Genomic DNA, 27,358 nt, shown 5'->3' on the forward strand with positions numbered 1-27,358 from the left:
CGGGATACACAATCTTCGACTTGTTCAGCTTCCAAAAACATTGCATACTTGTAAACGTTAATTGTGATTATATAACACAAAATACGGTTGTTTAATTGCATGACTTGGCCAGTAGCGTCATGTTTTACATGTGTCATTATCACAAAGATAAGGTATTGAAATTGATTGTATTTAATTCTTCTCGTGTTAAACGGCTTATCTGACATGTGTCGACATACCCTTGCCCTTACCCAATAGAATTTCATTAATTATAACCAGGTGTTGGAATCCTATTTGGACCATTCACTGGATTTGATCATATCTTAACTATATATTTACATATTTATAAATTGGGTACAATTAAGATTTAAGATTGCTTACAATTCTTGCAAGAATGGCGTCCGAAGTCGACTGGGTGGATTACTTCGTTTTTGGAATCGTTCTCTCAATTTCTGTCGGAATAGGAATATTTTACGGGTGCTTTGGCAGCAAACAGAAGACGACAAAAGAGTATCTTTTAGGTAAGCGTAAAATGCCATGTCGATAAGTTGTTGAGAACGAGAAGAATCAAATGTCATAAATTATCTATTAAATTGTCGATTTTATTCAGCGAATCGTCAGATGTCTTCCATACCGGTAGCTTTGTCGATGATATGTTCCGCAGTCTCCGCAATTACGTTATTAGCAAATCCTGTCGAGGTTTATAAGTACGGGTTACAATATTTGATGGTCATTTTGTCATTTGTCCCCTTCAATCTCGCCCTGCTCTACCTCTACATTCCTGTTTATTTCAATCTTAACGTGAATTCAGCATACGAGGTGAATACGAGATTCTGATAACACGAAAAATTGAAACAATACGTATTAATAGTTGTAATTTCCACTGGAAATTTGCAGTTTATCGAGATGCGATTTAGCCATGGGGTGAGTGAAGCTACTGCTATTTATACAATTTTGAGAATTGATATTGATTATTAATATTATTTTTGATTTTGATATTGATGATTTTATGCGTTTTTTTACTATTTAGGTGAGAGTGTTCGTATCGGCGTTAGCAGTTTTGCATGTGGTATGAAACTGGTACAAGATTGGAATGATGCGTTATGTAATGCAATTTGAATGAAATATTCTGCCATTTCTTCTAGATTATCAGCATGGCTATTGCGATTTATGCTCCTGCCCTTGCAATTAATTACGGTAATTTGGCAATTCTATTGAGAAATATTTAAAGCAATACTTTGGATTTAGTTATTATTTTTGTAATAGTCACCGATGTCTCCGTCGAGTTGACATGCTTCATTATCTATTTTGTCTGCATCTTCTATTCAGCTATCGTAAGTATTTATTATTGCAGAGAAATTCATTCAAAGACTTTTGTACCATTATAATTTCGTTTTTTTTCAGGGCGGCCTAAAAGTGGGTATAGAATTCAAGAAAAAAATATAAATGGTGAAGTTGGTATACAGCAATATTTTTACGAGTGGGTGTGGTGTCGTTTCATTATCGTGTAGGCCGTTTTATGGACTGATGTCTTTCAAGCAGGAGTGATGCTGCTATCTTTATCAGTCATTGTTGGGAAAGGCGTTGGTGACGTGGGTGGGATGTCCATCGTATGGGAAAGAGCAAAGGAAGGAGATAGGCTCGGAGTTTTAAAGTAAATTGTTACGTAATTTCTGTCATTAACTTAATTACTTACTTGCAAAATTTCAAGCTTTGACCCTGACCCACGTACTCGTCACACAATTTGGACATGTATTTTCGCTGGTTATTTTTTCTGGCTTCCGTCATATGCCGCGACACAACTGCAAGTGCAACGCTTTCTCTCGATGCCAAACATGTCGAGAGTAAAACGGTATGATAGAACGACGCTTTATGGTAATTTTGTCCAGAATTCTGCATTTTTCGTTTTTCGTAGAGCTTTGGCCATAAACTTTTTCGGACTAATTGTCATCGTGGGACTCTGCTTCTTCACGGGGCTCGTCATATTTGCCAAATTCCATGATTGCGACCCTCTTAACAAGGTCAGTGTTTTTAGGTATTTGTATTTTAGCATAGTTTTATATTATTAAATTTCTTTAGCATTATTATTAACTTTCAAGACAGGGGCGGACCCACATGTCGAGAACTCTGACCAATTGCTACCTCTCTTTGTATCCGAGACTTCGGACGGGATTCCTGGCTTGTTGGGGTTATTTATTGCGGGGTTAACTTGTGCAAGTATGAGCTCTTTATCCAGCGGACTAACAGCCCTCGCTTCAATTACGACCTACGACTATGTCAACAAACTCTTCCCAAACTTATCAGATCTGAAACTTTCTCTGATTTCTAAAGTTAATACTTTTGTCTTGGGAATGGTCTCGTTCGGATTCGTCTTTGTTATTAAAAATATGGGGGACATTTTACCCGTACGATTTTCATAATCTTATTGTTTCATGAACAAGGTTGAAAAGTGTCCTTCGATTTTAAGGTGACGAGCTCCTTTCTTGGCGTGATTTTGGGACCAACGCTGGGGATATTTTCTTTAGGAATGTTTTTTCCATGGGCTAATGCAGAGGTCAGTCAGCCAATAAAGTCAAGCTTGTTGCAGTTTTGTCATTTGTAGTATTTTACGTATTTAGGGTGCAACGGCTGGACTAGTTTCAACTTTCGCCATCATGATCACCTTTGTCCTCGGAACCAATTTAAATTCGATTAAAGACCAACTTCCCGTCCAAACGTTTCCCCTGGATGTGTCCGGATGCCCTGGATCTAATGACACCATGTCAATCTTTAGCAGCAATAATGGTCACACAGAATGGAAGGATAAAGAATACTCAGGCTTAGTGAAAATGTTGTCGCTTTCGTACATGTGGTATGTAAAGTAATAAGCCATAAAGCATAGTTTTCTTCCGCTTTGCCCACTTATGTACATACTTATCTATTCTTGCACTTATTTGTCAATTTTATTCAATTCCACAGGTACTCTGGTTTAGGTTGCTGTCTAGCAGTCTTTCTCGGTTTAATTATGAGTCTGATTTACAATCAAGTAACGAAAAGGGAGAGAAAGTTGATCAATCCGCTGTGTATTAGTCCCCCGATTTTAAATCTGCTAAAGAAATTTTGTCCAGATCATATCAAAAACTGGGTGGACATTTCGGCCAAACCAACAATAACAATTAGTATCACTAATGAAGATGAAACTGTTGAGTATAATAAATCGTTTTAGTTATACACGTGCGCTTGAATAGACTCTGGACGTACGTAAATTATGCATATGAACTTATGATTTTGAACAGTATTTCTTCATTGTTTAAAATAATTTTTGCATAATTCGTCACAAACTCCAGAGTTTTCCAGAAAATGCATAAAAGACCAAATTTTGTCATAGTTCATTTATTGTTAATGTTAAAAAGGTAGCATTGCATTGACAAGTGTCAGTATGTATTACACATACGTGTAGCGTGGTATTGGCCGGTTATATGTTCTATTATTTGCATATGAATTAAAGGAAAAAAGTCATAATTCATGACAGAGTTTCTAAAAATTGAATTGAATTAAACACATGATTTATAACAGTTTTAACAACACTACATAATGACCAATTAAACTTATATGTAGCACTAAAACAATTGAAAATATATTTGCCATATATTAAAATATAAAATAAATATATTACCAAATTGCACAGACTTTCTTAAAAAACGTGAATGGAACTTTACCAAATTGCTAACTCAGCATAAAGCTAACATGCTTGAAGACAGAAATAGTGCATTATAATTAATAGTAAATAGATTGGTAAAATTAGAAAATTAAGATACCGATAAGAGATCAAGGAAACAAACTGCAAAATCGAAACAATTACCGACGTAACGCCCCTGCTTTTCCAGCCGTTAGATCCAAAGTGACTCTGCCACCACGGCCCCGAGCCCAAGTCGGTGTCCTACTAGGATGATTCTTTGTTGGCTTTGTTGTTGCGTCGTCAGTCTCTTTCTTGCCGTCTTTGTTCATTAGTTCAGTTTCATACGGGTCTGCGAAACGTGACTTCAAGTCGTTATAATTCATACCGAGACCTGGGTTAGTCGCCACCTTTTCCAGTCTGGAACTTAGGTCATCATCCAACGGAGTGGAAGTGCTTTGATAAATGTGCATCCAAGAAGGAGTTCCGTTCAGGAGAGTGTTCTGAGATTGATTGCTTGCTGAGAATGCAGCTCCAAAGCGTCTCCCACCACTACCTTCATTATTTGTAGCAGAGTACATTTTTGAGTGGGCTGGTTCATTATTATTGGACATAGTGGGGCCAGTAGAGGTTGAATGCGCAATTGGGGAAGGATTATTTTGATGTTGTCCAAGTTGTGAGTTTGCACTCATGGCTAGATTTTGTCTAAACTTTGATAAGTTGGAAAGGCCTTGAAATTCGTTGAGTTGTTTGTTTAACCATGAAATCATGTTTTCATTCGATGTAATCGTTTTCTCCAACTCTTGTATTTTTACGTCAGCATCTTGTTCTGATTTCGTTAGCTTGTCGACATCGGCTTTTGCTGTAGACAAGGATGCAGTTAAAGAGGAAATAGTGGCTTCCAGATCGTTAATAGCTTTGTCTCTGTCCGTGATGACACGTTCTTGCTCCGTAGTTACTTGAGTCTAGAAGAGAAAATAGAAACAAAACAAAATCAATATTTTTTAAGACTATTTATGATCATTCCTAAAGAAAAGTAAGCAATGCTCAACCTCAACGTCGGAAGTATTAAAACTTTTCAAATCATTTACGAACAAAGAACAATAGTCTACTCACTTGCAATTTCGTCTTTGAGTTCAAAGTGCGAATATCATCCTGCAACTTTTTAATAATCTCATTCGCTTTAATCAACTCTGCTGAGACCATTTTGTTCACATTTTTCACCCTTTCGACCTCATTCACCATCGCCGTGGCGTGATCTTCAAGAGTCTTTTTGGTTTCGGACAACTGCATAATCTGTTCATGATTTTTTTCCAGAGTGATTTGCTTCTCTCTAAGTTCACTTTCCAAATTAGTGACGCGATTGTGTAGATTCGTACTCAGGCTTTGCTTCTCGTGGTAATCGTGATCCAATTTGTCATTCTGTTTCCGAAGAAGCGTAATTTCCTGTTGCAAAAGTTTGAGATCGTCTTCGAAATGCTTTATTTTGTTGGCTGCGTCTTGCAGAGCTGTCTCACTTTTATACTTGCTTTGAAGCAGGTCACGATTTTCTGTCTCGAGACAAGATATTCTTTCCTCCACAGTAGAATTTGTCTAGAAAGTTTAGGTTACAAAATTTAATTCATTGTTTGCCAGCTAGTGATATAAGTAAAATTATCTCATCCTTACAATTGAGTGTCGCCTCTCCATCTCGCTCCTTTCATATTCAAACTTTGCAGCAAGTTCCGACTGCAACTTTAATAGCTTTTCCTTTTCTTGCGTCATATCTTGGAAATGCTTGGTCGAGAGGGAATTAGCCTGGGCGTGAAGTTGGTCTCTGAGATGACCAATTTCTCCATTCTTAACATCCATCTGCTCCTTCATCCTGGCAGACTCACTTTCCATGCTGGACATTAAATGATTATACTTGTCTCGAAGGAGTTCGTAGTCCTTTTTTAGCCCGCTAGTTACATCGCAAAGGTATTTCTTGACCTCACCATCCGTCCCGGCGTTGATGTGGAGAGACAAGTGACAAAGGTATTTGAAAGGGTTTGATTCAACAATGTCCAATACTGCGCATTAGAAAACGTTAAGTACAAAATTTATAACCGTATGCAACAATTATGTACTAAATATATATTAAAAAACTCACCAATTGCATGTGATCCAATTTTCATGACCATAACGAACTTTGCTCCTCCACCACCTCCAAAAGAAGAGCCATCCTCGCCCCCATAATTTCCATCGCATCTTTCCAAAAGGGTCACTAACTGATTTGGAAAGCCATAAAAATCCACTAAAAGTCCTTGCTGCGATTTTAATTCGGGGAAGTCAGCCTCGGTTATCTTCAAATGATAGAAGAATCCTGGATTTTCATCGTTCGTGAGGCGCAGTGTGATGTCCTTGTGAGGATTCATGGCTCCACATGCGGGCGACGGATAGGTCAGCGTGACCCGAACGTTTTCCTTCGATTCGCCTTGGGGACGATGAGGACTGGATGATCGCCTACCTCCTCCGCTGGCGGAAGAATCTGACACTGCGGAAAATGACGCGAGTGAACCATCTTTTCGAATTGAAAGGGGGAGAATCTTTGTGAACTTGGAAATCGTGCTGTCTGACGTCGTATTGCTGGATGATATCGGTGGCATGATGAGTTAAAGCAGAAGTAAAATCTAGAAAGTGAAGGGATTTAAACTTTTAACTGATTATTTATCAAACATCAAAATGTTCATATCAAATATGTATTATGAATTATATTTTTCAAGAAATTCAGTTTTACGGTTCAATTGCTCACCTGCAAACTCTTCAATTAGCTGAATCTTTTTTAATTTTAATTTTTAATTTTGTTTTGAAACAAAAAACGGTTAATATTTTCTGCAAAAACCCGCACAACATTTTAATCGTCTTTACCGCAGGATTTTAGTCACTCGATGCGCCATACTAACATATGCTACATGTCTGAGTCACACGGTGCACACAATTCAATTCAACATTGCAAAATAATTGGTTAATTAATTTGTCTAATTAACTATCAAGACAATTGTAGGTGGTTCTGGCGCTAGTGGTTAATTAGATGCACAGCAAACCGGACGCAAAATAATTACCAAAAGTATTCAGCAGCGAGATAACTTGTAAAGGTTTGACTAAAATTTATAGAAATCTGATCTTATTATTTTTATTTTATTTGATGTTAAATTCTTGCAATTCATCATTAAAATATGTAATACAAATTAAATGATATTTTCAGATTTCTATATATCTGAGGTCTGACCATGGCGCATGTACAGCAGTTGGAAGGGGCGAAGTATATTTGCTGTTGTGGCAGTTTAAAACCAATTTGTTCAATCTACTTTTGCCGACATTGTCTACGTCTTCGATGTCCGTATTGTGTCTCGCATGAAGTAGATTCTCATTATTGTGGAAATTGCTCTGAAAATATGCCGTCGGCGGAAGCGAAACAAAAGAAAAACCGGTATGATATAACCGAACTTAGTCCAGAAATTAATTTAATACACCAATTTTTTCTAATTTGTAATTTATAATTTTAGATGTGGGACTTGCTATGATTGTCCAAGTTGTAGACAAACTCTTACTATTCGGGCAACAACAATTCAAATACCTTCGGAGGCAGATCCGGCTAAATTGGCAGTCCAGAAGTTGTACTATCTTGCGTGTGGATTTTGTCGCTGGACTTCTCGTGACGCAGGTCTGCCAGATTCGCCAAGCACATCAGGAACTTGGCAGGAACCAGAGTCCCCTTTTTCAAAGGAAATTGTGCACATGCATGACTATCTGAGAGTGTTGGCCTTACGGGAGAAGAATTCGAAAGAGAAGAAATTTGTGCATAAAAGCAAATATTTGGCTGCGGTAAGTCCACAGATTGCTGTCGCCTCTCTACCATTGTCGCCTCCTCATCCATTGTCGCCTCCTCACCCATTGTCGCCTCCTCATCATTGTCGCCTCCTCATCATTGTCGCCTCCTCATCATTGTCGCCTCCTCACCCATTGTAGCCTCTCAATCCACTGTAACCTCCCACTGTCGCCTCTCTAGCACTGTAGCCTCCCACTGTTTTACTGATAATGAGTTCTCAAAAATAAATCAATAAATAAATTCGATATGTATTTCTATATGTGCAGGGACGCCATGGACTAGCACATCTCCTCCCGAAGAGATATCCAATCTCTACTCCGGACGAAATGTATAAGCCAATTCCTCCTCCTGAATATGTAGCACCCACGAAAGGAGACGATGAATTTCAGGAACTTTCGGACAAGTTTTTTGAAGAGGAAATAAATGTTCCGAAAGGTAGTGCCATACACAATAACTCTTTTATGCATTATGTTAGCCAAAATATAATTTTAAAATTTACTTGACTGTTTATTTGTCAGTAACAAGTTTGGAGCAACGTTTGCATCAATTGGAAACACAACCACACGAAACTTCCGCACTTTTACCGACTCATAAGCAGCTACTTATTAAAAGATCGTAAGAAATTCATATACAATTTAATGTAACTAATTTTTATCTAAGCAAATTTAATATTTTATGCTCCTTCGTAGGTTGCGATGTCGTGTTTGTGAAAGAAATATTAGCAAACCTGAATATTCTCCTGTATCTGTCAAGTTTAAAATTCAACTGAATGCCTTCTACCACGTCGTTCAAGTCCGAATGGCTGCCCCACTATCACAACCATTAAATCCTGGAGGGACAGCTACTATTTTATTAAAACTGTCAAATCCAACCCAATTTCCAACTTCGATTAAATTTCTCCCATTTGCATTCGTGCCTTTAAGCAAGGATGACTTATCGTCACAAATGGGCGCTCTGGATGTAAAAGTTGACCCAGCAAGAGAATCATCAACGGATGTCTCACTCCCATCAAATATTAGCAGTCCTTCGACATCCATTACAATCATAGCCAGCCCATCGCATGGGGGACGTTCTGCTCTTCCGAGTGAGAGTTCATCATCATCTCAAATGATGAAGGAAGTTCACGTCCTCCCGATAAGGAATGAAAAATTTGTCAATAACTGCAGACTCGTTGTCGTACCGGAGGCGGAAGTAGTGTTGCCCCCGAAGGATGAGACATCTGACTTTGTCGACGACTACGCCGACACTCCAGACTTTAACGATGACCCGAAACTCGTCCCGTGGCGAAAAGCTAATAAGGCAACGGTCTGTCTGGACATTGTACGAGACCAGAATTCCAACCCGGAAGAAGAACCCGTTCTCGGCATTACTATCGAGTATGATTACGTTAATACCATAGTTGCTCTTGAAAACAAGTCTTCCCCTGGACCCCAAAAGGTCCGCCTTCAGACCCACGTACTTATTTCCTTAAACACGGGGTACATTCAATAGGAAGTATTATTTTGATGTTAAAAATATCTGTAAATTTAATTATTTGGTTGTTTTGCTATCTAATGTAATTTTGTCCATACATAACATAATTTTGTTAAAGATTAGATAACGCTACTACCCAATAAACTTTGACCAATCGGTGGTATAGCAAATACTATTGATTTAATGATTTGTAACATATTCGGCATTCATTCATGCAAATTATGTAATAATTTCCTTCATTATATGAATGATATATTTCACGCGTTCAGACTGACTGGTTTAATTGTGCTAAAACTTTCATGGAGTGAAATCCCTGACGCGATTGATATTATTGTTAACCCTACTTATCATCATCACCCTGGGCGGAACTGAAATGAATAACCTCCAGCAAAACATCCAAAAGCAATCGTCAATGAAAACAAACAAACAGCATTCCGGAGATAGATAAGTCTCACCCACCCTTTTTCTCATGATGAGAATTACATACGTACACTGACGTACAGCGTGGTTGTAGTTTATTACTACAAATCAAACATACTATGAGGATATTGAGTGACCACTGTGACCAGTGTCAAATCCTGACATGATATGCATGCATTTGTCTCAATAAATAAATACAAAGTCACAAATTTGACTCATGGGTGTGCATGTTCATCTCATGTTCGTTTCATGTCAGATAAATAATGTCACATGTAAAGAAAAAGTATTACTTGATTTGATGGCATGTCCATAAAAATCAAGCAAATTCAAAATATCTATTGTTTTTCATCCTATGGACAAACATACGTATGTCGAATCTCGGAAGAATTTTCCTTATGCATCAAATCACCAGAAATCCTTGAGTTGTCTGAATTTTGTGGATTGCGAAATCGAATTTCATTGATTGAATCCCAAGGCATTTGACTCTACCCAAAAGAATACTGCATTAAGTGGTTTGATTATAATTTTAAATGAATTTCTTAAAAAATCCGTTATGTTAAAGTTGTTGGAAAACATTTGCCTACTGTAAATGAACTGAATCGAGGGCAAAATTATTACAAGATTGACACATGAGAAGAGTATACTAATCTATTCCAAATTTATCCTTATAAATTCATCCCCAAGGTTCAATCACTTCAATTTTTGCAATTGCATATCAATTTATTTAAATCGGAAAAGAAATCGCTTCAATTAAAGGATTTTTGGGTATAAAAGTAAGCCTACGGTATGAAATGAGCCACTTTTACTGCTGCATCGGCAGACGATGCAGTAGAGGAAAAAGTGTTCCATAAATTGGGAGTGGTTTCTGCTCGGGCCGCACCCAGTTTTTTTCGGTTCAGGACAAATTTCACTCATTATTTTAAGATTTCTGTACGGCATACAAGGTATTTTTAACCTTAAATATTTCCATTCTTCTCCGAATTTTACTTGTGACGCATAATCCATTCAATTCTATTTTTTATCTCAATTTGAGTTTTGTTGATTCCTTTGTTGGTTTTTTTAAGTGGAAAGTACACACAAAATAATCCTATTTATGATTAGTCACCATTTTTTACATGTTTCATAAATAATTTCATTGTTGTCATTTAAAGTTCAAGATAAGTAATAGAATGCATATTAATGTGGAATTGGTCGTCATTTTGTAACTTTCTTTCCAGACATTGATGTTACAAAGATAGACAAAGATAGGTCACAAAGATAGGTCAGATAGTTATGTAGTATGGAGTTATTTAACATGTGAAAATTATGTATTATTCGGTCTGCAGAATTTCATAACGCCGTATTCCATGGATGGAACAAGGGCATGCAAAGCTCGGAACTGCACGATCGACTTTTCTCCCACCGAATTCGCTTAAAGCGAATAACCCGACTTGTTCGCAAAAACTGAATAAGTATGTTCTCGCAAACATTGAGCCGTAGTAGTCTTGGGTAAGCATGGCATAATAATAACACAGCCACCAGCATGAAGGAAGAGATATTTGTAGCAGATTATACCTTATTATAGGCCGTTAACTTTCCATAGAGTTGATTATAATCTTGGGGAAAGGGTTGTTGAATTGAGATAAGCCACTTGGTTAAGCCAGCTAAAAAGGTTGAGAGGATTAGCGATTACACGGCTCAAGTGCTAATACTTAACACTTATGTGTGATATACATAACTAAATAGAAACCCTCCATAAATAGATAAAAGTTCGGCTAGTCAATATTAAGCTAATCCTAACCAAATTAAATACAGAGTCCAGAGACCAAATTATAAAAATTGATTGTACCACTTGATAAGTGAGGAGAGGATTGGCTGAAATGTCATAAAACATCAAGCCGCATGAAATTCTTTGATCAGTCACGTTTCAGCAGTCGGATTTGGCGTTCCAATAATTACATATCATAGTAAATCGGGTGCTAATTTATTCTTTTTCGTATACTTACATAATTTTGTCAACGGGTCACGTAGTCAAAAAGTTGTCATCATCAGAGCAAAAAGTGAAATTTGTAATTACTTAATACCCAAAAAATAATAAGACTAGCTAATTCGTCAATTTAAACAGTGATATTTACAAAATACCATAAAGTGCTTCGGTTTAATTACCAATCTAATTATAACTTTTCAATAAAAAATGGAAGCTCTTCCTAAATCTGATACTGTCCGTCTTCGCAAAAGGCATATTGGGTAAGTAATTTATTTATGCAGTATTGATTTTTTTATGAAAATTCAATAATAGCGTGACAATTTTCAACCCACGTTTGAAGATAGAATGAGAATTTTAAATTTTTAGTCCGAGAAAATGACTATGTCAAGTCTGCACTAATTGACTGTAGGTTTTTATTATGTCAATTTCATGCCACACTCTCCTTAATTATTAAGAACATGAATCCAGTCACGACATTTTCCAATTAACATTGTTAAGCTTTCCATGCAATATGTCACTTCCACACTTTCTCGGTGCTAAATATCGATTTTTAATGCATAATGCAATTAATTTTCAATTGATTTCTCCATTTTTTTAGGCCATCTTGTAAACTCTTCTTTAAAAGCGACCCCATAAAAATTGTCCGAGCTGAAGGGCAATACATGTACGATGAAAAGGATCGCTCATATTTGGATTGTATCAACAATGTGGCTCATGGTATGCACCACAAAGACGGGAAATTTATGAGAAATTTATGGGAAACTTATTTTTTGCATGCAAAATCTTTTAACCAGTCGGACACTGCCACCCCGCCGTGGTCCAGGCTGGAGCGACTCAAATGTCCCTGCTGAACACAAACTCAAGATTTCTTCATGATAACTTGGTTATCTGTGCTCAACGATTGACTGACCTCTTTCCACCCCAACTTTCCGTCTGCTTCTTCGTCAATTCTGGATCAGAAGCGAATGATTTGGCACTTCGACTGGCTCGGGCTCACACCAAGCATCACGACATCATCACATTGGATCAGTGAGTTTGTACATATTTGCATAAATTATTTTAAAATATATTTCTATATTTCAATCAAGTCTCATTATTATGAGCAAGTCCTTGCAAATGACCAGATTTTTTCGGATTGATAGCGCATGAAATGAACTTCATTTAATGAAGCAGGTTAAGGCAGGTTACGAGTGTTGGCCAAATCAATCTCACATTTTATTACTTTACACTTTACGTGTACTTCTTGTGTATTTAGTTTCTGATAAAATTCATAAAATGATCTTGAGAATGAGAGGCCAATGGATTTGCTTCGCATGTGTATGTATTCATTATGCAATTTGAAAGCATTTAAGCCACATGTATTTTCTTATCGGGATAAATTGTTGCTCAATTACAGCTAATTCGTCATATCTGGTTATGTATGTATCCTTTTGTGACAATCTTTGCATGTGATGTGCTGTGAAATGTTCTACACTTTTTGACAGATTTTCCTCAGTGTGTCAAAATGTATTATCTTTCCTTTTTATCACTGCATATTTTACACTTTTTTATGACCTTCGACTCATCTCTGAATGAACTTTGATCACTTGCATACAACAAAATTCGAAGGTTTTTTTTGGAAATCGTTGCCAAAAATTTCACGCATTTTTATGCGAATGAATGCCAACAAGATGTCAATGATGTGAATTAATTCTTTACTTATTGACTGTTTGTTAATTTATTTGCAGTGCTTATCACGGTCATGTGACATCATTAATTGAAATTTCGCCATATAAATTCAACATGCCGGGAGGTGGTGGTAAACCTGAACATATTCATGTTGTGAGTGAGATTTATTTTACTTGAAGGAAAAGTGCTTGCAAAAATTATTGCATGTGTTTTGATCTTTTGCATATTTTGACTACTTTTTGACAGGCTGCGTGTCCAGATTCATACAGAGGCAAATACAGGGACAACGAATTTACAGTAGAAGAACTTGGCAAAAAGTACTCAGACGATGTCAAGTCAATGATTGCAGAGGTCACCGCTGGTGGCCGTCATATTGCTGGATTTATTGCAGAAAGTCTTCAAAGTTGTGGTGGTCAGGTCATTTTGCCACCCGGATACTTGAGGAATGTTTACAAGTGAGTAGAAAAAACAATAAAAATTTATCACTCTATTTGATTGATAAATTGAATTTTACAGACATGTCCGCGACGCTGGCGGTGTTTGCATAGCTGACGAAGTTCAAGTTGGGTTTGGCCGAGTGGGAAAGCATTACTGGGCTTTCCAACTTCAAGGGGAGGATGTCGTTCCGGACATTGTCACGTTGGGAAAACCAATTGGAAATGGTATGCAGTTATCATTTAAGATGTATCAATATGTTGTTCAAAGTTCAACATAGTTATGTGATTTGCAGGTCATCCCGTTGCCGCGGTCATTACAACGCAGGAAATCGCTCAAAGTTTTGCAAACACTGGTATCGAATATTTTAACACGGTATGATTTCTTTATATTTCCAAGTCTGCAAGTCCAGTGCACACAAAATTGAATCGTCGTTAATAATAATACTCAATTTGCAGTATGGAGGAAATCCCGTTTCTTGCGCGATTGCTATTGCCGTAAGTGGTTTTGTAAATTCTGTATTTTTGTTAACTTTTATTCAAACTTCACCTTTCAGTTGAATCATGATTTTTCAGGTAATGGACGCCATTGAAAAGGATGGACTTCGGGAGAAGTCCACCCGGGTAGGGAACTATTTGGTCAATTCGCTGACCAAGTTGATGGACAAGCATCCGATAATTGGTATATATTTTTTAAATATTTGGGACACATTCCTTATCGGAATTTACATAATGTTTTCTTTGATCTGTCAGGTGACATTCGTGGCATCGGTCTATTCGTGGGGATCGACTTGGTTCGAGATCGTGAAACTCGAGAACCAGCCACTGCCGAAGCGCAACACGTAATTTCTCGCATGAAAGACGAGTACATCCTCCTGAGCGCAGATGGACCTTATCGAAATGTGTTGAAAATGAAACCACCACTCGTGTTTAATCAAGATAATGCTGACCGATTCGTCTCCGTGCTAGACGAAGTTCTCACCGAATTGAAACAATCCGAGGTAAGTCTACTTATTTTTAACTTTTAATTGGTCCAGAATTTATGAAAACTTTTTCGCAGTTAATTTTGCCCACTGAGCTCTCCTCCGCAAAGGACGCAAGTTCGACCGAACGGAAAAAATTAATTGACGACCCAATGAGCGAAGGTCCCAATGGAAAGAAGCAAAAATTGGCTGACACGGATAACAAGAAGAAAGTTGGGAAAACTGTGAAAGCTTAGAAATCTATTAATTTATGATCTCACACAACTTTCTCTTCTCTCTGTGCTCTAGAAATCTATATTTGAATCTGTTGCTTAATGTCTTCACTTGACTTTGATTTCTTCGGAAATTTAGTATCTGTTCTTGGATACCAAATATCTATTATCAATTACGGGACATGATACACACCATTTTTAAGAGTAAGAGATTTCATGGTGAAGGGTACTTGTAATTTTGTCAGTGAATTGTCTTCTAAATTTACTATACGCACAAAATCCTGTTATAGCATAATTAATCTGCATACGTAATTAACATATGTATTTATAACATTTTGAACGGCATCTTCCAGCGAAGCACACTTGTCAACCTACTGTGATGCTCAAATATAAAGAATTGTTAGTAAAATTAGAATTTGTTATAATTATCTATAAATGACGACAAAAGTACAACTTACCATTTTCGATTCGACAGCTACAACAATAAGTTACAATCTACTTATTATAAGTTATTATTTTTGATTAAAAAATAGATAAATATGTATGATTTGTTAAAGTTATGATTCGGTATTTAGTCATCATAGCATTTCATTACAGCACAGATTAAATGTAATTCTTGAAATCTGATTTTTGTATTATTTTGACTGATTGATTACCCTTTGCAAATAATGCATATCACATCACATACACGTGAAGCTTATCAAAATATGTGGATTAAATTAGGCACAATTTGATGAATTGATAAATATTTTCACGTTGCAATTTGCGGATAATTATTTAGAGGTCAGTCATGAGATATAAAATAACTTTTGTCAGAGACTAAAACAGAGTTATTTTGTTGTGTGCAAATTGTGCAGTTAATTGCAAATATTAGCATTAAACAAAATGGTAAAATCTCAAGGTTTTTTGGCGTTTATCATTCTGGTACTTTCCGTCTCATCCATTTCCGGGCAAGTTTGGTATAATTGCATCCTTCCCAACCAGTATGCACTAACGTTTGGTAAATACATACAAAATTTTGTACATGCATAATTCTAAGATCCAAATTACATTCACGACTGATAACCCATTCTTATCTTTTTCAGACGATGGCCCACACCCATCTCAAACTGCACAAGTTTTGGATCTCCTTTTATCCTACAATGTCACCGCTACCTTTTTCTTCATTGGCGTTGGAGCTTGGGAAGCAGATTACGAAAGATATCAACAATCTGTACGGAGAGCCTATAGAGAAGTACTAAAATTATGTATTTGCATAATTTACTAACTGATCTATTTATTTTCATAACATACGTAATTAATCTGGGTTAAATTAGGGTCATCAAATTGGGAATCACGGCTGGTCCCATCTCGACATGAGGGACATTACGGAGGCCGAAATCCGCTCCGAACTTTCTGGAGTGGAGACCTTGATTTACGGAACGATCGGCGTCCGTCCCACCATCTTCCGACCACCATTCGGTGGATATAACGACAGATTGATTCGCATCGCGAAGGATGAATTTAACTATGAACTCATCATGTGGAATATCGACACGGGGGTAAATTTAAACCTTAAATTCAATTTTACACACAGTTCATTGGGGTGAATATAACAGGACTGGGCACACCCTGGCGACACCGAGGCCGGGATGGAAGAATATTATGCTGCCGTCAACTCGAGTCTGCACCAAAATTATATCGCACTTCATCACGACGTTCAAGGGGGGGCCGTGAATTTGGCTGCAGCTGCAATTGAATTCATGGTCGGGCAAGGGTTCGACTTGGTAACGGTGTCAGAATGTATTGGGGTTCCGATGTATCAATAAAATTATGACAAAAATTGAGGCAAATTGAGACGAGGAATTTATGTCCATGTCCTTAATTTATGCATTTACAAACTCAATGATACGAGGTTAGTAGCAAGTGGGCGATTTCGATTCCGATTGGATTTTTTTTCGATTGGACAGTTACACCAATAAGTTACGATCTTAATCTACTTATCACACTAATACGGTTAACTTTAATTGTTGCATATGCAAATACTTAAGTCTGATTAAAAAGTAGATGAATATGTATGATTTGTTACAGTTATGAATCGGTATTTAGTCATCATATTTAGCATTTCGTTATGTTACAGCATCACAGATTAAATATAATTCTTGAAATCTGATTTGTATATTATTTTGACTGATTGATTACCCTTTGCAAATAATGCATATCACATCACATACACGTGAAACTTATCAAGATATATGGATTAACTTATGGACAACTTGATGAATTGGTAAATATTTTCACTTTGTAATTAGTGGATAATTATTTGGAGGTCAGGCATGAGGTATAAAATAACTTTTGTCAGGCACTAACAGAATTAATTTGTTACATGCAAGTTGTGCAGTAAGTTGCCAATAATAGCAAAATGGCAACAGCTCAAGATTCTTTGGCGTTTATCATTCTGGTACTTTCAGTCTCATCCATTTCCGGGCAAGATCTCAAAGTTTGGTATAATTGCACTCTTCCCAACCAGTATGCATTAACATTTGGTAAATAATAGAATTCTAAGAACCTAATTACATTTATGTATGATAACCCATTCTTATCTTTTACAGATGATGGCCCACACCCCACTCAAACTGCACAAGTTTTGGATCTCCTCCTATCCTACAATGTCACCGCTACCTTTTTCCTCATTGGGGTTGGAATTTGGGAAGCAGATTACGAAAGATATCAACAATCTGTCCGGAGAGCCTATAGAGAAGTACTAATTACATATTTGCATAAATAATTTACTAACTGATCTATGTACTTTTATTAACATAACTAATCTGTGTTAGGGTCATCAAATCGGGAATCACGGCTGGTCTCACCCCGACATGCGGAACATTACTGAGGACGAGATACGCTCCGAACTTTCTGGCGTGGAGACCTTGATTTATGGCACGATCGGCGTCCGTCCCACCATCTTCCGACCACCGTACGGCGAATATAACCAGAAACTGGTTCGGGTCGCGAAGGAGGAATTTAACTATGAAGTCATCATGTGGAATATCGACACGTTGGTTTTAATTAGAGTTGCATTCATAGTGCTGTTCCAACGTAAAATTTTGGGTTATATTCAAATTCTGGAATTTTACAGTTGGGACTGGTCACACCCGGGCGACACCGAGGCCGGGATGGAAGAATACTATTCTGCCATCAACTCGACTCTGCATCATAATTATATCGCACTTCATCACGACGTTCAAGGAGGTGCAGTGAATTTGGCTGCGACTGCAATTGAATTCATGGTGGGGCAAGGGTTTGAGCTGGTAACAATGTCAGAATGTATTGGGGTTCCGATGTATCAATAAAATGACGACTAAATAGAGGCAAATTGAGACGAGATTGAATTTATGACGTTATGTCAATGTCCTTAATTTTTATGCATTTACGAACTCAATGATCCGAGCTTATGATGTAGAGCATTTACGTAACTTTTTGATAAGCCGTTTCAATGTCCAAGATGAGTTCTCTTGCACGTACACGAGTGGCTTATCGGACCGAATTATCTGGAAAATCCAACTTTTCAATTAAGAGTTATCATTACTTGAAATCGTGTGACCAAATGCTCAAATTGATCACACCAGTCTCCGACCTCGACAATTGTTCTCCATTTCCTCATCTTCCCCAAAAAGTCAAACCACCCCCTTTTACATAAAATGAGAGGATTTTCTATCATTTTCGTCGCCCTGATGGCGACAGCGACTGTCTACGGGGCGGACTATGGGGAATTGTGCAACGGTCTCTTACTGCAATGTAATCGTTACTCAGAAACGGTACTTTGCATGTCTCGTACTCGAAACGAGACGGTAGGCGGGGAGGTGTGCCAAGTGGGCGTCGATGTCGACCTGGGTCGTTGTCAATGCAGGAGGAACTGTGGGTCCGGCGGTGTATACATTTTGGACGGAGAATTCGATACCACTCGACAAAAGTGTGTCGGATTTGTGGAAAAATCTTGCCAGGTAAAGAAATGGTCATTAATCTGTATTTCTTGATGCCGTTGAAAAATATTTATTTTAATTGAAATTACATGAATTTTTTGCAGGTTTATCCGGACTGTACTGCAAACGCATATTGCGAACCAGTTCTCCGAGTCTGTAAATGTTCTTCAGGATTTTCCCCAACTCCAGACGGTCTTCGTTGCGCTTAAAGACTTAATCATGAAACAATGTATGCATTCTTATCAAGTGTAATTAAAAGTCAAAAATGTCAAGTTATTTAAAATTGGAACATTTATTATATATTTAATTAGTTAAATAGTAGACATTTCAAATAGTAAAATCAACCCATACCATTTCACCCAAATTACTTACACTCACACACACATATGCAGGATATTATGCAATAATATCTAGTCTCTAAATATGTGCTAACGCAATTAAAATATTGTCGCCCTTAGAAAAATCAGGCATTCACAACAATGCAAGAGATAATTAATTGAAGATTGTCACTATCATTATATTTTCACAAGTGTATCATTCAGGATAATATATTAGTTTAGTTCACAATATTTTTCTAACTTAGGAGCCACAATATTAGTGCACTGTTCATATGAAAATGATAAGATGCATTAAAACGAAACTAATTAATAATACATAAAACGATACGTGCATATATGATTACATAATTTACTTATTTTTACGAGTTATGGTATTATAACAGTTTAGTCACCAAGTTATTTGGTGCGATCAGATTTAATTTAACTAAACACTTTTAAACTATTCTGAATTAGGATTATTATTATTCTAAAGATACAATTAAATTAGAAAACGTTGCACCAAGTGAATTGGAATTTCCACAAGTTTGTAATTTAGTTAATGGGGAATAATCCGCTAAAGATGATCACTACGTGGTATGATGGGATACACTTTAATGTTTCAAAAAGTTTTATAAAAACAGTCAACTTGATGCAAATGTTTTAGATTTTTCGCAAGTCCAAGACAAATACGGAGCCATCGGATGCGGATGCTCCGACCTTATCTCCACGAGAATTCCAGCACACTTCGAATATTCCACCAGTTCCTTTGTAACTGTGGACTAGTTGTCCAGTCTGGGTACTCCAAATATGAACACATTTATCAAAGCTGCCAGATGCTAGCAATGTCCCGTCTGGTGAAAAGGCAACTGAGTACACCGGTTCGGTGTGCTTGGTCAATTTGTGAATGCAGTTGCCACGCTCGACATCCCATAATCTAACGGTTGAATCAAATGAGGCGCTGGCCAGGATTAAGTTCATATTCGGGTTTGCTGTTCCTGGACCGGTCGGTGACCATTTAATAGTATAAATTTCCTTGGAATGGGCCTGCAGATCATGGACGCAACCATCCTGTGTCATTGACCAAATCTGGAAAACAAGCAACAAAATTAGCAATTGAGCGCTACGCACAGATAATTTTTATTCACCTTTAATGTCATATCGTCAGAGCATGAAGCCAATAATTTTCCTTGGGGGTCCCACTTGATCGCATTAACTTCATTCGTATGACCCTGGAAGGATTTTATGGGCTTATCCATTCCTAGTTTACAAACATGAATACACTGATCCGTAGAACACGACGCGAATGACGTGTTCGACTGCCAGTCCACATCTAAAGCTGGAGCAGAATGGAAAGCAAACTGTTGGGTACATTGGCCCGATCTGAAAATAAGTAGATTCATAATCAAATAAGCAAACTCAAACAAATGGGCTGTAACTCCTCCAAAAAATCTTCTATTATACTCACGCAGCATCCCAAATAATCGTTGTTTTATCAACTCCAGCAGAAAGTATGTAGTTTCCTCTCTTGTTCCATTTTAAAGCAAAGATTGGCCCTTTATGTTGTCCCAAAGTGGACGCTAGCCTTCCTTCCGTCGTCCAAATTCGGGCGTAACCATCATACGATCCTGTCGCGAGGAGGGTTCCATCGCAATTCCAATCCAATGAGGTGACATCTTTATTTGAAGGAACTTCTGTTCCACCCTTTTGAATGCAATGTCGCAACACTAGTTGGTTTCCAGTGGTGGCGGCCGAGCTATCTGTCATGTTCCAAATACGAGCAGTGGAATCTCCAGATCTGTGCAATAATTTTTACATCGTGTTGAATTGTTTGCAACTTATTATTTAAACATGTTCACTTTGTGATAAAGATATTGCAAATAGGTAGATTTATTTGATTACCCAGACGCTAACAAATCTGTTGTGGGATTCCACGCACAGATAAACACCTCAGACTCATGTCCTCTAAGAACAGTTGCTTTACTCGCAGGAATTTCAATGGCCGAGTCGATTTCATTATTTCCTTCAGAGCCTCCGACATTTGCTATATCAATTAAACATCACCTTATCAATCAGACTATCTATTTACTTTTTAAATTAGCACTTATTTAGTTAAAATTCTTACAATATGACGCGTGCTTTACAGCATTCTCTTCACTGTTATTGTTTCCTTCTTCATTCTTTGATTTTTGACGATCTGCCTCCTTCTGCCTGGATGCGACGACATCCGGCATCACAGCGTCGATAAGGGAAAGCGATTCAATCATTCGTTCTGAACCATCCTCCCCGATTGAGATCTCCGCTTCGGTATATTGAAGCCCTTTCTGGATAATTGAAAGTAGTGCTGCCGGAGGAACTACATACAAGGGCAAACAGTTTTAAATTAACGTCATCAACCAAAAATAACCTAACTTTGAATTATACATACCAAGGGCTCCATTTATGTTGGACTGAGAAATATGTGATTCTATCCCAAATGTGTATGCGGAATGCTGGAAACCTGCAAGTATAATTTTAATAAGCAATTATCACTAAAAATCGCAAAACCCGATCGTTTAACTACAATTTATATTTGAATCATTAAACAGCAAACTGTCAAAAATTACCAGATTCTTGGAGATACCGGTACACTAAAAAGTTAACTTCGTCGCTTGTAAAACTCATCGTAAAACAAAGAATGTCCCACTTTAGAAAAAACTTTAGTATAACCCCGTCGTCAAAAGGCGAATTAATTAAAGTAAATAAATTGCTAAAACTTAATCATTCTTCTTCATTTCAAAATTAAGACTATAACTTGTTAAAATACTTAACAATGGTCAAGCCCTTTAACAAATTGGTGACTCACTCCCCACTTCTTCAACTCTTGACTAAAATTATTATATTTTTAAATTATAATTTTATTAAAGATATTTTTTAATTTTTAATTAAAAATGTAACTGTTTTTACGTTTAAACCGAGGATTAAACCAATACAGGGAAGCGGAGAGCAGATTTGGAAGTGGACGCCAGAAAATGATGGTGATGGAGTTGTTCAGGGGCGTAAGTAGCAAAATTTCGACAAAACAATTAAAATATTTAAAATTATTGGATACCAAATTAATTAAATTGTCCATTATTTACTTAAATAAAAGTGATATATTATGTTTAGTCGGTAATTGATCTCAGGTATTTCTGCCATTGACATGCATCCCTCCACTCTAACTAAACCTGGTTTTATGCAGTTCTCAGAAAAGCTATAAACAAAAACATTAGCGGAGTTTCGATGTGCAGATTATTTTTTGCAGAGAAATTGTAATTTGCATATTTTATTGATATTTATTTTATTGCATTGAATTGCTCAGTTAGTTAGCAATAATAATGATACAAAGTTATAAATGAGATCATATCATAATGTAACAGTCTTGAATGCTAGGTATGTTTTTTTATGAAGATTTTTTTACTGACAGTTTTATAAACTGCTTCATATCTGGAATATGTAAAGATTCCCAAAATTTGGCGGATTTTGTGTAAGGATTATCAATCATTTTCACTTCTTCGTCTATTTGAAGAATTTGAAAATTTTCTGGATTTATGACACTGTCCCAGAAATTGTATAAGTTTCCGTCTTCTCCGGTGAACGAGGGGATGCTAGAAAGTTTAATATTTGTATTATTATGAAATTTCAAAATATTTACAACGTTCGTTGATAATAAATTTCCTCACTTCGACTTCCCAAAATTTGCATACATATTTGTAATCAGTTTAGTAACAGCGAAACCGTAATGGTTTTCCGTGATTGGGGGTTTGTTTGTACTATTTAGGACGAAAATCAAGTCGTCCGTGTGACTCACACCTGTAAATTCGCCAAGTAATTATTAAAGTGTTATAATATTTGGTGATATATTTCAAACTCACCAAATTCTTTCGGGTCTATTCCCAACCTTTCAGCTCGTCCAATTGGGTTATTGGTGTAATTAAAAATCCCAGCATATGTCGGTGCCAATTGGGAGTGCATTTGGACGCTACGGTGAAATGGTACCGTGAAATATCTCGCGTTCCCAACCTAGTTAGAAAAACATTACGTCAAACCTTTACCACAAAATATGACTCATGATTATTATGTACGAACTTGTGTAAATAATTGCCTAGGGATTAAAACTCGTCGTCCACTAATTCCATAATAGCTTCTAATCTTGTTAACCGTGCTGCGCTCTGAGGTGGATGGAATTCTTCCTCGAAGCCCCAACAGGCTGGCAGCATCGACGTCAAATAATCTTCAAAAAAAATTAAGTGGTAATTTACCAGTTTATTCTTTTATTATCCCAAAAATATTTACCCATTCAGGATTCGTATCCCACCACGTCCCGTTATCTCTGCAATGTAGGCATTGATTTCCTCCGAAGTGACGGTCGTTATGAGAGGAATCCTCGCCACGTGACCCTTTTGATAAGCAGAGTCTGGAGTTTCGGACAGAAATGCTCCCGGCACGGGGGGCTCAATCATGGGGACGGGGAGGGCAGAGCCGAACGTGAATATCTGGTTGGCCACGAGCACTTCGGCGGATGCGTTTTGCATGCAGGCCAACAATGCGGGGGACGCTTGATTGGGGGAACATCGAGCAAATCGGGCACTACTTCGACTCGCACTGAGACCTTGGTCGAGACTGTTGAGACCTGATCGTTAAACAGTAAACACGTTATTCTAATTTATGAGGTCATTATCGCAAGATATTCGAGAAATTCATACCCCAAAAATTATAAGCGCCACCGGAAATGGTTATGGCTGCTCGTAACTTGTCCCTCGCTAATGGGGACATCATTTGAAGGTGGGCACACACTCCGCCGGCGGATTGACCCATTATTACCAAATGGTCAGGGTCACCTCCGAAGGAAGAGATGTGCTTGTGCACCTTAAATGTGGATTTAATGTGTGAAATAAATAGCATTTTTTTTAATTGGGTTGTTCTACATATACAAATAATATGTACCCAATTGATCGCAAAAGCTTGATCCTTTAACCCCCAGTTTCCCGACGCTGCAGAATCCCCCGTAGAAAACGCTCCTGAAAATAGAGCAGGCAATCAATTAAATTTATGTCGCATGGATGTTCAATGTTAACAATGTGCTTTAATTGTGGAATGGTGCATACCCATAATTCCCAACCTGTAAACGAGGACAAGGAAATAATAAAGGTTTATTTAGTTTATTACTACGTTCTCATGAGTCGTGGGAAAAAAGAAAAATGATTATTGCTGTGTATTTAACAATGCAACAATTAAGCTGTTTTACTTGTCAATTGTCTCACCTGTAGTTGAATGTGACTAGAATTACGTTTTCTCTGAGGAGATATGCAGGACCGAAATTTGACCCCGCTCCAGCAAGAAATAGACCTAAAAATGTTTAAAAGTTTTGTAAACTGGACACTAATTTTGGTCACAATTCTTTTTTTCATACCTCCATGAATGAAGATGATGACGGGATGTTTTTGCTGTGTTTTTCCATTGGGAATCTGAGATTTTATGCAAAAAAACTATAGTCCTGCATTTTTTTATGTAGATCATTCATGTTAAATACCTTTGGAGAGTAAATATTTAACCGTAAACAGTCCTCCGAACCCTTTATTCTTCCATAAACCAACTGTATACAAGGCGGTCCAGGGTCTTTAGCATCTAATTTAGTGGCATTCCATCCCAGATGAGGAGCAGTTGCCTATATAGAAAAAATGTGGATCAATTAAATGAGCTCAACTCGCACGTCATAAAAGTCAAGTTGCAAAATTGACATGCTTAATCATGACGAACATGTATACAGAAAGTTTGGTTTCAATGAACCATTCCTTAGCACCTAATTAATTATTGGTGTTGATTTTGGCATCGTCATCTCACCTGAAATCTAAACTTGGTTACGGGCGCTTGTGCGTAAGGAATTCCTTCAAAAGCGTAAATCTGTCGACCACTAACGACCCGCATGTGATACCCTTCAACCCGTCCAAGACCTGGTATTTCGACGATTGGGGGCAACATGACGTGATCATCGTCAGCCTGGTCCAGGTCGTCACCATCTCCGATTTGATTACTAAGGTCGTCATCATTCCTTAAAAGGTGACCTTTCCCTGCGAGGCGACCCCGTCGTGTCACAATTTTTCCCTCGGAGGTGGAACCATCCTCTTTGACGACGATGTAACTCGGACTGTTCACCGTGTTGTAGGCTGACGCTGATAATTGCGGGGTCACGATATTCTGAACGGGGGCTGGATACTTGTGCTCGCATCCCATCATGATGCATATCGCACTCAGAAGCTGCGTGAAGGCGACGGATGCTGGGGGAAATTGCATTTTGGTTGTTTACCTATTATATTTGGCCAAGTGATTTGACCTTTGAGTCAGAAGACCACTTTTTATATGCACACTTTTTTAGGCACTAATAATAATATGTGCAGGGATATGATCAAGGTGATGAGATTGAACTTGGCTTGAAGAACACTATCATCATCACTGGAAAATTATTAATATTCACAAAACTCGTGGAACTTTTTGTTGCAAAAACGGTTTAGAAATTCTGATGAAGAAGAGAGGAATAAATAAATTATCCTCCTTCTTCTTGATACGACACGGTAGAAATGTGAGAGAGAAGTGCCACACCGTCGACGTCGTCGTCGTCGGTACAATAGATGAGACGAGATGAGAATAATATCATGAAAATGAACGGCGATGACGATATTTACCTTGTTTAATAATCAAACTATGAAAGAAATGTAGGAAGGGTGCTTCTTGTTCATTCAGCTCGCTAACATTCACTTCACAAAGAATTTGCAATTTATTTGCGATAGCTTTTTGCACAGAGCTCTGTGAATCTATGTGTGCAAAACTACTAAACATGAAGTAGAAATAAGTGGTGTGGTGGTACAGTATCTAGCAGAGAATCTTTTGTGCGTGGAGTACGATCGCGTGTATGTACAACGAACAGAGTCAACAGTGGTCAAATGACCACTTTTCGCTTCATTTATACCAAACAAGAAGCACTTATGACGACATGTGTATGTACATATGTAGTAAAATTACTGGTAAGAATCAATTTTTTAGCCTTTTTAAGCTGGTTTTTGGATTAAAAGAACAACACATTGTTGATCTCATGATCCTCTTCGACGCATTATTTCATAGCATTGTTTTCATGAGTCAAACGTTTGTTTGGTTTGTATTTTGTTGTTGTCGGTTGTTTATGCATTTGCATCGCATGCACTTTTTTGAAACTGGTCGAGTTTTTAATAAGTGGTTGTAGTTTTCAGACTTTTGTGCGTAGTAAATAAGTACAAATAGTTACAAAGTGAACTGTTATTGTATTTATGAAATGAACCTTTGGACTGATGATGATCAGGAATAAGGAATTAAGTAAATCCAGGATGCAATGACAAACTGCATTTTTTTTTACTTTCGCTACAGAATATAACGATTAAACAAACAATAATGTGGTCAATCTAGCTTTTTATGCTACTTAAGATATTCCTCACACAGAAAAGTGTGCATGGATGGAGCGAAATAATTATTTACAAACTGAATATTTTTGTAGTTATTTAATTAATTGCAAGTTTCTCATCCCACATGGACATGACACTCGTATCAAATGAAACACGAATTTTATTTGATAAGACGAATTGAAAGAATAATAATTTTGACCTATTTTACTTCACTTCCTAATAATTGGATGCAGTATGAAATTAAAATAAATGAATATTTACATGATATTGGACACTTGATAATGTACCAAACCAATGACAAACCCATAGAATAGAAAGAAAACAAACCTGTGCATGTACTTGTAGCACATTTCATTTATCCTCATTTTACTATAATTAGAGAATCCACATAACCGGATTAATTTTATTATGCGTGGTAAAAAAGTATTAATGTTAACACTTCTTTGTAGAACAAAAGTCGTCTTATTCCATGTTTGTCATTTTATTTATCGCGTGATGAAATAGATCTTGAGAGGAACAGAGAAAGACAATTTGATGATATAATAAATCCTTTTTTCTTCAAAATGACAATTACACATGCGAAATAATGTTGCTTTAATTCTAAACTTGTGCTGGTATCCAATCTACAAAAGAAAATTGCGAGCAATTAAATAACGAAATTGACTTGATATAGGTATTCTTGGCTCATGGACAAAAAAATCATGTCGGTGTTATATAAGAGTCATCAAATCAGATTTTTCCAAGACCAGTTTTCAATCAAGAAAAAGACAGGTGCTTCGTGTAGAGGGGTAGAATTCGGCGAATTGTACTGGAGTCAATACTTACATACGATACGATTGATTAATTGCTTAGATAAGATATGTAGTAGTTTAGCTGTGTATTATGTGTAGATTTTTATCCATTAAAAGAAGTTGATTAGCTTAGGTATTAGGACAACAAATTATGTAACACCGAATTTAAAAAATGCAGCCTTTATATGCAAAAATTGGAG

At 37.2% G+C, this 27,358-nt stretch overlaps 8 protein-coding genes across 10 annotated transcripts; 5 read left to right on the forward strand and 3 right to left on the reverse strand.

Moving 5' to 3' along the window:
• Positions 1-41: 41 nt before the first annotated feature.
• LOC110852263 (sodium-coupled monocarboxylate transporter 2) lies at positions 42-3,231 on the forward strand. The gene is made up of 14 exons (XM_022100279.2): positions 42-500; positions 590-798; positions 877-903; positions 1,010-1,048; positions 1,125-1,176; positions 1,246-1,313; positions 1,384-1,395; positions 1,491-1,633; positions 1,691-1,831; positions 1,895-2,000; positions 2,079-2,384; positions 2,447-2,533; positions 2,598-2,830; positions 2,938-3,231. Exons 1-14 carry the CDS (start codon positions 374-376, stop codon positions 3,182-3,184), a joined length of 1,797 nt encoding a protein of 598 aa, XP_021955971.1. The 5' UTR covers positions 42-373; the 3' UTR covers positions 3,185-3,231.
• Positions 3,232-3,341: 110 nt separating this feature from the next.
• LOC110851838 (spindle assembly abnormal protein 6 homolog) lies at positions 3,342-6,549 on the reverse strand. The gene is made up of 5 exons (XM_022099752.2): positions 6,408-6,549; positions 5,766-6,285; positions 5,303-5,685; positions 4,751-5,227; positions 3,342-4,599 (listed from the first exon to the last, which is right to left on the reverse strand). Exons 2-5 carry the CDS (start codon positions 6,259-6,261, stop codon positions 3,817-3,819), a joined length of 2,139 nt encoding a protein of 712 aa, XP_021955444.1. The 5' UTR covers positions 6,262-6,285; positions 6,408-6,549; the 3' UTR covers positions 3,342-3,816.
• Positions 6,550-6,576: 27 nt separating this feature from the next.
• LOC110851768 (dynactin subunit 4) lies at positions 6,577-9,129 on the forward strand. Of its 2 annotated transcripts, XM_035853837.1 has the most exons (7): positions 6,577-6,750; positions 6,861-7,085; positions 7,162-7,480; positions 7,751-7,919; positions 8,003-8,099; positions 8,174-8,568; positions 8,901-9,129. In XM_035853837.1, the coding sequence occupies exons 2-7, from the start codon at positions 6,886-6,888 to the stop codon at positions 9,041-9,043; spliced, it is 1,323 nt and encodes a 440-aa protein (XP_035709730.1). In that variant the 5' UTR covers positions 6,577-6,750; positions 6,861-6,885; the 3' UTR covers positions 9,044-9,129. The 2 variants fall into 2 exon arrangements, with proteins under 2 accessions (XP_035709730.1, XP_021955353.1); XM_022099661.2 differs by having other exon boundaries at positions 6,582-6,750; positions 8,174-9,129.
• Positions 9,130-10,187: 1,058 nt separating this feature from the next.
• Positions 10,188-16,472, forward strand: LOC110851792 (5-phosphohydroxy-L-lysine phospho-lyase). The gene is made up of 14 exons (XM_022099692.2): positions 10,188-11,603; positions 11,942-12,060; positions 12,138-12,372; positions 13,071-13,164; positions 13,258-13,466; positions 13,528-13,673; positions 13,742-13,821; positions 13,905-13,943; positions 14,022-14,127; positions 14,199-14,446; positions 14,506-15,640; positions 15,726-15,874; positions 15,957-16,181; positions 16,239-16,472. Exons 1-11 carry the CDS (start codon positions 11,551-11,553, stop codon positions 14,662-14,664), a joined length of 1,488 nt encoding a protein of 495 aa, XP_021955384.1. The 5' UTR covers positions 10,188-11,550; the 3' UTR covers positions 14,665-15,640; positions 15,726-15,874; positions 15,957-16,181; positions 16,239-16,472.
• On the forward strand, positions 15,526-16,448 carry LOC110852689 (peptidoglycan-N-acetylglucosamine deacetylase). The gene is made up of 4 exons (XM_022100799.1): positions 15,526-15,640; positions 15,726-15,853; positions 15,957-16,181; positions 16,239-16,448. Exons 1-4 carry the CDS (start codon positions 15,526-15,528, stop codon positions 16,446-16,448), a joined length of 678 nt encoding a protein of 225 aa, XP_021956491.1.
• A 467-nt stretch (positions 16,473-16,939) lies between the features above and the next one.
• LOC110852466 (peptidoglycan-N-acetylglucosamine deacetylase-like) lies at positions 16,940-18,876 on the forward strand. Its single transcript, XM_022100546.2, has 5 exons — positions 16,940-17,165; positions 17,232-17,380; positions 17,457-17,677; positions 17,759-18,623; positions 18,707-18,876. Exons 1-4 carry the CDS (start codon positions 17,042-17,044, stop codon positions 17,970-17,972), a joined length of 708 nt encoding a protein of 235 aa, XP_021956238.1. The 5' UTR covers positions 16,940-17,041; the 3' UTR covers positions 17,973-18,623; positions 18,707-18,876.
• Positions 18,876-21,901, reverse strand: LOC110852151 (F-box-like/WD repeat-containing protein TBL1XR1). Its single transcript, XM_022100138.2, has 7 exons — positions 21,523-21,901; positions 21,345-21,416; positions 21,042-21,272; positions 20,819-20,960; positions 20,385-20,714; positions 20,065-20,299; positions 18,876-20,005 (listed from the first exon to the last, which is right to left on the reverse strand). Exons 1-7 carry the CDS (start codon positions 21,578-21,580, stop codon positions 19,580-19,582), a joined length of 1,494 nt encoding a protein of 497 aa, XP_021955830.1. The 5' UTR covers positions 21,581-21,901; the 3' UTR covers positions 18,876-19,579.
• Positions 21,902-22,204: 303 nt separating this feature from the next.
• On the reverse strand, positions 22,205-25,880 carry LOC110851873 (venom carboxylesterase-6). 2 transcript variants are annotated; one of them, XM_022099799.2, is made up of 12 exons: positions 24,779-25,875; positions 24,468-24,602; positions 24,348-24,402; positions 24,199-24,283; positions 24,043-24,056; positions 23,882-23,955; positions 23,641-23,803; positions 23,231-23,567; positions 23,024-23,168; positions 22,810-22,957; positions 22,618-22,747; positions 22,205-22,542 (listed from the first exon to the last, which is right to left on the reverse strand). In XM_022099799.2, the coding sequence occupies exons 1-12, from the start codon at positions 25,226-25,228 to the stop codon at positions 22,338-22,340; spliced, it is 1,941 nt and encodes a 646-aa protein (XP_021955491.1). In that variant the 5' UTR covers positions 25,229-25,875; the 3' UTR covers positions 22,205-22,337. The 2 variants fall into 2 exon arrangements, with proteins under 2 accessions (XP_021955491.1, XP_035709729.1); XM_035853836.1 differs by lacking the exon at positions 22,205-22,542 and having other exon boundaries at positions 22,698-22,747; positions 23,040-23,168; positions 24,779-25,880.
• Positions 25,881-27,358: the final 1,478 nt, after the last annotated feature.

This window comes from Folsomia candida, unplaced genomic scaffold (assembly GCF_002217175.1).
Source record: "Folsomia candida strain VU population unplaced genomic scaffold, ASM221717v1 Fcan01_Sc007, whole genome shotgun sequence".
Taxonomy (NCBI): Eukaryota; Metazoa; Arthropoda; class Collembola; order Entomobryomorpha; family Isotomidae; genus Folsomia; species Folsomia candida.

Excerpts from the sequence above, each read along its gene's own strand:
- LOC110852263 (XM_022100279.2), top strand. The coding sequence starts at position 374 with ATGGCGTCCGAAGTCGACTGGGTGGATTACTTCGTTTTTGGAATCGTT. Across the intron at positions 2,534-2,597 it reads TTCCATGGGCTAATGCAGAG|GGTGCAACGGCTGGACTAGT; the intron begins GTCAGTCAGCCA and ends TTACGTATTTAG. Across the intron at positions 2,831-2,937 it reads TTGTCGCTTTCGTACATGTG|GTACTCTGGTTTAGGTTGCT; the intron begins GTATGTAAAGTA and ends TCAATTCCACAG.
- LOC110851838 (XM_022099752.2), bottom strand. The coding sequence starts at position 6,261 with ATGCCACCGATATCATCCAGCAATACGACGTCAGACAGCACGATTTCC. Across the intron at positions 5,686-5,765 it reads AATTGGATCACATGCAATTG|TATTGGACATTGTTGAATCA; the intron begins GTGAGTTTTTTA and ends TCTAATGCGCAG. Across the intron at positions 5,228-5,302 it reads TGGAGAGGCGACACTCAATT|ACAAATTCTACTGTGGAGGA; the intron begins GTAAGGATGAGA and ends TAAACTTTCTAG.
- LOC110851768 (XM_022099661.2), top strand. The coding sequence starts at position 6,886 with ATGGCGCATGTACAGCAGTTGGAAGGGGCGAAGTATATTTGCTGTTGT. Across the intron at positions 7,086-7,161 it reads GCGAAACAAAAGAAAAACCG|ATGTGGGACTTGCTATGATT; the intron begins GTATGATATAAC and ends TTATAATTTTAG. Across the intron at positions 7,481-7,750 it reads AAAGCAAATATTTGGCTGCG|GGACGCCATGGACTAGCACA; the intron begins GTAAGTCCACAG and ends CTATATGTGCAG.
- LOC110851792 (XM_022099692.2), top strand. The coding sequence starts at position 11,551 with ATGGAAGCTCTTCCTAAATCTGATACTGTCCGTCTTCGCAAAAGGCAT. Across the intron at positions 12,061-12,137 it reads TATCAACAATGTGGCTCATG|TCGGACACTGCCACCCCGCC; the intron begins GTATGCACCACA and ends TCTTTTAACCAG. Across the intron at positions 13,822-13,904 it reads GTATCGAATATTTTAACACG|TATGGAGGAAATCCCGTTTC; the intron begins GTATGATTTCTT and ends CTCAATTTGCAG.
- LOC110852689 (XM_022100799.1), top strand. The coding sequence starts at position 15,526 with ATGGTAAAATCTCAAGGTTTTTTGGCGTTTATCATTCTGGTACTTTCC. Across the intron at positions 15,641-15,725 it reads CCAGTATGCACTAACGTTTG|ACGATGGCCCACACCCATCT; the intron begins GTAAATACATAC and ends TATCTTTTTCAG. Across the intron at positions 16,182-16,238 it reads TGTGGAATATCGACACGGGG|GACTGGGCACACCCTGGCGA; the intron begins GTAAATTTAAAC and ends TGAATATAACAG.
- LOC110852466 (XM_022100546.2), top strand. The coding sequence starts at position 17,042 with ATGGCAACAGCTCAAGATTCTTTGGCGTTTATCATTCTGGTACTTTCA. Across the intron at positions 17,381-17,456 it reads TCCGGAGAGCCTATAGAGAA|GGTCATCAAATCGGGAATCA; the intron begins GTACTAATTACA and ends AATCTGTGTTAG. Across the intron at positions 17,678-17,758 it reads ATCATGTGGAATATCGACAC|TTGGGACTGGTCACACCCGG; the intron begins GTTGGTTTTAAT and ends GGAATTTTACAG.
- LOC110852151 (XM_022100138.2), bottom strand. The coding sequence starts at position 21,580 with ATGAGTTTTACAAGCGACGAAGTTAACTTTTTAGTGTACCGGTATCTC. Across the intron at positions 21,417-21,522 it reads CCGGTATCTCCAAGAATCTG|GTTTCCAGCATTCCGCATAC; the intron begins GTAATTTTTGAC and ends TTATACTTGCAG. Across the intron at positions 20,961-21,041 it reads TGTAAAGCACGCGTCATATT|CAAATGTCGGAGGCTCTGAA; the intron begins GTAAGAATTTTA and ends TAATTGATATAG.
- LOC110851873 (XM_022099799.2), bottom strand. The coding sequence starts at position 25,228 with ATGCAATTTCCCCCAGCATCCGTCGCCTTCACGCAGCTTCTGAGTGCG. Across the intron at positions 23,568-23,640 it reads TGGCGCTTATAATTTTTGGG|GTCTCAACAGTCTCGACCAA; the intron begins GTATGAATTTCT and ends TTTAACGATCAG. Across the intron at positions 22,748-22,809 it reads AATAGACCCGAAAGAATTTG|GTGTGAGTCACACGGACGAC; the intron begins GTGAGTTTGAAA and ends GCGAATTTACAG.